General features: G+C 40.1%; 1 protein-coding gene across 1 annotated transcript; it reads left to right on the forward strand.

Moving 5' to 3' along the window:
- The first annotated feature begins 3508 nt into the window (after window positions 1–3508).
- On the forward strand, window positions 3509–5170 carry LOC147905958 (UDP-glycosyltransferase 85A5-like). The gene is made up of 2 exons (XM_087382442.1): window positions 3509–4092; window positions 4171–5170. The coding sequence occupies exons 1-2, from the start codon at window positions 3615–3617 to the stop codon at window positions 5082–5084; spliced, it is 1392 nt and encodes a 463-aa protein (XP_087238568.1). The 5' UTR covers window positions 3509–3614; the 3' UTR covers window positions 5085–5170.
- Window positions 5171–6293: the final 1123 nt, after the last annotated feature.

The following is a 6293-nucleotide window of genomic DNA, read 5'->3' on the forward strand; positions in this document are numbered from 1 at the left end:
CCTTGAACGTGTATTCTTTAACGAGGCCTATATAGTACCCATCAATATCCGATACTACTACACAAGAGGCTATTCCCATCGTTTATTCCTCCTCTTCCCCTTAACATATACAATAGAGTTGAGATAGACTTGAATGGAAACACTCCTCGCTATTCCAGTATATATTATGCTTTGTTGAAACAAAATTATATTTACCAATTCTAGCATATTCATCACTCAAAAAAATTAATAGATGAAAGAAGTATTAACACTACTTGTGATAATGTTATCATGATACAAGATCATAAGGCATTTCTATGAAGAAGGACCTTATAGAAAAATCCTTTCACATGCCTTCTACTTCAATAAAAAGATTTCTTTAGTTTTTATTTCTTGCATAAAGATTTTCAAACAAATATATTTTAAATGAGTTTGATTTTGGAGGAAATTGCCTTTGCATATCTCCTCATTTGAAAACTAGCAATATAAAAAATTTGAATAGTCATTTTTTCAAGCCGTCCCATAGTGAAGCGTGAATTCAGACCCTCTTTTATCTAGTCGAAGTTCCTTTGGTAGAATGCAATGAAAGCCATGTGTCATGGGGAGAAAGAATAAGAGTCATGGATAATTGAATGTGTGCACCATATAGGCTCTCCACTCAACATGAACGGGATACGTGTGGGAGTCTTAAGTTCTTGAAAGGAAAAGAAAATCTATTGTACATCTCTCTCCATCAAATTGTTCAACAACTCCACATCCAAGGAGTTAACTAAGAAATATATGTGTGTGCATTTTTTTAAAAAAAGTGTTTTATTATTATTATTTTTTAAAAGCTGGGATTTTATTTTCTCGAGGAGTTAAAAAAATTATACATACATATGCAATTTTTTAATTCAACAAGTGAAAATATCCATATCAGAGGGGTATTTTTTTATCATCTGAAAATTAATAGAAGTGGTGTATATAGGTTGTAAAAATATAGAGCTAGGAGGTTTCTTAAATACCCATTGAACACGCTTTCTATATGATATTTTCACATAATGCCTTGGGCCCCACACATTGAAATTCTAGGCAACTTGCTAGCCTATAAAATACCCATTAGATAGTTCCTAGCTTCAGGCAAGTTGCTTGTCTATTAAATAGGTGTCCTTTACCTTTAAGAACAGTTGGTGCCTTAGGCTGATTTGATTCACACATTAATGTAGTCCATATAGCTTGAAGCATTTATTTGCAAGGTGCTCTGCATGTCAAATCTGGCCATCCTTCATTCGCTTACCCATAAAGCTCTCTACTAATGTGGGAGTTATTGAAGGCAATTCAACCCATTGTAAACACCAAATGCTAGCTTCCTATTGGCTAGACAATAGAAATAGAGCTCTAGTGCTCAAAATGGCACCCTCCAAAAGTGAGGTGTGAATTGTGAAATCAATGGTGCTTCACCTATGCCTCCAGTTTTGTGCAAGCCTCTAAAGCTAGCTACTAGTGCCGCATTTTGGGCTTCATCCTTAGAGGGGCATTTGGGTTCAAGAAGAATCGCCTTCACCTTTAGTATTGGTTGAGGGATATGAATAAAAGTGGCACTATCAGGAAACCACACCTTGGCACGTTTTATGAGTGTAGGCCCGAAAGAGAGGAAAAGCATGACTCTTGTGAGGGGGGTAGCATCAAGAAACCACACCTTGGCACGTTTTATGAGTGTAGGTTCAAGAAGGCATGATTCCATTTGAACCCTTCATCACTAGTCTCCCAGGACTAGAGGGTTCATCTCCCATTCCCCCCTCCTAATGCATTGCAAGGACAACCTTCCTTGAACGTGTATTCTTTAACGAGGCCTATATAGTACCCATCAATATCCGATACTACTACACAAGAGGCTATTCCCATCGTTTATTCCTCCTCTTCCCCTTAACATATACAATAGAGTTGAGATAGACTTGAATGGAAACACTCCTCGCTATTCCATTATATATTATGCTTTGTTGAAACAAAATTATATTTACCAATTCTAGCATATTCATCACTCAAAAAAATTAATAGATGAAAGAAGTATTAACACTACTTGTGATAATGTTATCATGATACAAGATCATAAGGCATTTCTATGAAGAAGGACCTTATAGAAAAATCCTTTCACATGCCTTCTACTTCAATAAAAAGATTTCTTTAGTTTTTATTTCTTGCATAAAGATTTTCAAACAAATATATTTTAAATGAGTTTTATTTTGGAGGAAATTGCCTTTGCATATCTCCTCATTTGAAAACTAGCAATATAAAAAATTTGAATAGTCATTTTTTCAAGCCATCCCATAGTGAAGCGTGAATTCAGACCCTCTTTTATCTAGTCGAAGTTCCTTTGGTAGAATGCAATGAAAGCCATGTGTCATGGGGAGAAAGAATAAGAGTCGTGGATGATTGAATGTGTGCACCATATAGGCTCTCCACTCAACATGAACAGGATACGTGTGGGAGTCTTAAGTTCTTGAAAGGAAAAGAAAATCTATTGTACATCTCTCTCCATCAAATTGTTCAACAACTCCACATCCAAGGAGTTAACTAAGAAATATATGTGTGTGCATTTTTTTAAAAAAAGTGTTTTATTATTATTTTTTTTTAAAAGCTGGGATTTTATTTTCTCGAGGAGTTAAAAAAATTATACATACATATGCAATTTTTTAATTCAACAAGTGAAAATATCCATATCAGAGGGGTATTTTTTTATCATCTGAAAATTAATAGAAGTGGTGTATATAGGTTGTAAAAATATAGAGCTAGGAGGTTTCTTAAATACCCATTGAACACGCTTTCTATATGATATTTTCACATAATGCCTTGGGCCCCACACATTGAAATTCTAGGCAACTTGCTAGCTTATAAAATACCCATTAGATAGTTCCTAGCTTCAGGCAAGTTGCTTGTCTATTAAATAGGTGTCCTTTACCTTTAAGAACAGTTGGTGCCTTAGGCTGATTTGATTCACACATTAATGTAGTCCATATAGCTTGAAGCATTTATTTGCAGGGTGCTCTGCATGTCAAATCTGGCCATCCTTCATTCGCTTACCCATAAATCTCTCTACTAATGTAGGAGTTATTGAAGGCAATTCAACCCATTGTAAACACCAAATGCTAGCTTCCTATTGGCTAGACAATAGAAATAGAGCTCTAGTGCTCAAAATGGCACCCTCCAAAAGTGAGGTGTGAATTGTGAAATCAATGGTGCTTCACCTATGCGTCCATTTTTGTGCAAGCCTCCAAAGCTAGCTACTAGTGCCGCATTTTGGGCTTCATCCTTAGAGGGGCATTTGGGTTCAAGAAGAATCGCCTTCACCTTTAGTATTGGTTGAGGGATATGAATAAAAGTGGCACTATCAAGAAACCACACCTTGGCACGTTTTATGAGTGTAGGCCCGAAAGAGAGGAAAAGCATGACTCTTGTGAGGGGGGTAGCATCAAGAAACCACACCTTGGCACGTTTTATGAGTGTAGGTTCAAGAAGGCACGATTCCATTTGAACCCTTCATCACAATGCATTGCAAGGACAACCTTCCTTGAACGCGTATTCTTTAACGAGGCCTATATAGTACCCATCCTTGGACTACCCATTTTGGGCTAGCAATTTGCCAAGTCTTAGTAGGCATGGCGCCTAGTTCAAAACCCCATGCCGTGGTGATCCCCCTCCCAGCTCAAGGGCACATTGCTCCCATGATGCACCTATCCAAGAAGCTTGCGGCCGACGGCTTCACCATCACTTTTGTTCTTACAGAACACCACCATGCCATCTTGGTGCGCACGGAGCCTGTACTCAAGAGGGAAGGTCTTGACATTCGCTTGGTTGGACTCCCGGACGGGAGAGACTCCGGGAGTACCTCTGGTGAGGACGATGCTGTCGAGCTGTGCAAAGCTTTCTCAAAAATGGAGGGCGTCTTGGGAGGACTGATTTGCAGGCTCATGAAGGAGGATCCGCCGGTAACGTGTGTCGTCTCAGACATACTTGGCGAATGCACGCAAGACGCCGCCAACAAGTTTGGACTGCCGAGGCTGGCTTTCTGGACCCAGTCAGCAGCAACGTATGCTTGTACTATGCTGGCCTTGCAAGGATTCCGAGCTTCGGAAGGTACGTCAATAACTAGGCATAACGTCAGACATTCTCCATCCGCAGGAAGAGTTTTAATTCAATCGTGGATTTCTGCAGAGCCTTTACCGATAACCGCCGTCCCAGGAACGCCACCCCTCAAGTTAACAGACGTGAATTCATTTGTCCGAATCTACGATCCCCAAGATTTCATGTGCAGCTTCTTCCTGCGTTCTTTTGCCAGGCTCGATGAGGCAGCTTGGATAGTTGTGAACACCTTCGACGAGGCTGAGCATGATACCCTGCAAGCTCTGAGAAAGCAGCACCAGATCTACACAGTTGGCCCTTTGTTGCCAATTTCCTTTTTCAATGGCCCGATGGATACCAAATACAAGACGGCGGTGCTCTGGCGAGAAGAATCAGACTCTATACTGTGGCTGGACAAGCAACCAACCGGCTCGGTTCTCTACGTCTCATTCGGCAGCGTCGCAGTACTATCGCGGGCACAATTCGAGGAGATGGCTTTGGGGCTGGAGGCAAGCCAGCAGCGGCTGCTGTGGGTGATTCGTTCGGACCTACTGCAGGGCGACTCTATTCCGGAGGGCTACTTGGAGAGGGTGAAGGATCGTGCGTTTTTCGCGTCGTGGGTGCCGCAGCTGCAAGTGCTATCGCATCCGGCAACGGGCGGGTTCCTAACGCACGCAGGTTGGAATTCGACGCTGGAGGGCATGGTAGCAGGGGTGCCGATGCTGGCATGGCCATATTTTGCAGACCAGGGAATGAACAGGAGGTTCATAGTGGATGGGTGGAAGGTAGGGATGGAGGTGGAAGGAAGCGAAGGCGAGCGGGGGGAGATAGTGAGGAGGGAGGAGGTGGAGAAGAAGGTGAGGGCGTTGATGGGAGGCCATGAATCCAAGGAGCTGCGCAGCAATGCTAAGAGGTGGAAGGCAGCAGCTCAAGCAGCTGCGCAGGAAGGAGGCTCTTCAGCTCGCAGCTTGGAGGCCTTGCTTAAGGCCATGCACCTTAGTGAGTGATTGACTGAGTTGTTTGTGGTAGTTTATTCACAAAATATAGTTAGTAATTACTATCGTCACCCCGACAAACAACGGTATTAGTTTCGGAGAATATTCCCATGTGTTACCTTCCTTAAGATATCCATCAATCTAACATTATTCTTTTCTATAAGGTTTACTAAAAGACTACGTCACGTACATGTGTGCGTTATATGTGTGTGACATGTGTGTGTTTTTGAGAGATCTATCTCTTTGATTCTTCTCTTTTATTTAAGTCATGTCCTTTAGCCCAATTTTACATCTTTAAGAAAACTCTAGATTTTCTCCCAAGCATTTTATAGCCTAAAGACCTTATCCTTCATCCACTCTAAGGTCTCCATGTCATCATCACATTCATTCTATCTCCTCCATCCAATCACCTTCCAATCTTCTTACTCTCATCCAATCATGAATTTTCTCCTCTATACCACTTCCTTGCACTCATCTATCGTGCATACTATACACCCTTTAGCATCACTGTTTCAACAACCTTGACATATAATTTTCATGTTAAGGAGATTTTAAAAAAGAAACTTTTCTTCAGAATATGCTTTCTATTTTGAGGTGGCATTATACTAACTAACCTTTTCTAGCATGGTGTAACTATTAGTTTCAATTGCTACAAAAATGTCTAAGCATCATTTTTAATTACTTTCACTACAATAAAAAGGGGCCCTTTTTTAGGAGTGCAATTCATTCATGTTAACGTATCCCTTTCATTTCAATGTAAATATACATTTAGATTTAGAGAGATAAGCATATAACATTTAGAATCCATACAATTTTATAGTTTTGAGCTCTTTGAAAATTGAATGATCAACCAAATATCCAAATTTTCAAAACATGTCATATTTTAACGCTTTTGCTCCATGAAGTACTACAAAAAGCAACTTCTCAAGCACTAAGTAAAATCTTGAAGATAACACATAGTTCAAAGCCACTGAACATCTCCCAAGCACGAAATTGATACCCAGCTCTCTACTATTAGGACTATGGATTAGATGATCTTGTTTCTAATTAGCAATGCTTTGTCTTATTCTTATAGTTGAACATACTAAGTTGGGTAGATTTTGAGTATGGCTCCAAAAATTGACAACCAAGAAGCATTAAGTTATCTACTGCGTACTTATAGCATAGTATAGCATAGTTACATGATTCTTGAAAATACATGTGTATAAAATTTATCAAGCT

This window comes from Dipteris shenzhenensis, chromosome 1, assembly GCF_047967505.1.
Source record: "Dipteris shenzhenensis isolate YYH24624 ecotype China chromosome 1, Dip_SZ_1.0, whole genome shotgun sequence".
Lineage (NCBI taxonomy): Eukaryota > Viridiplantae > Streptophyta > Polypodiopsida > Gleicheniales > Dipteridaceae > Dipteris > Dipteris shenzhenensis.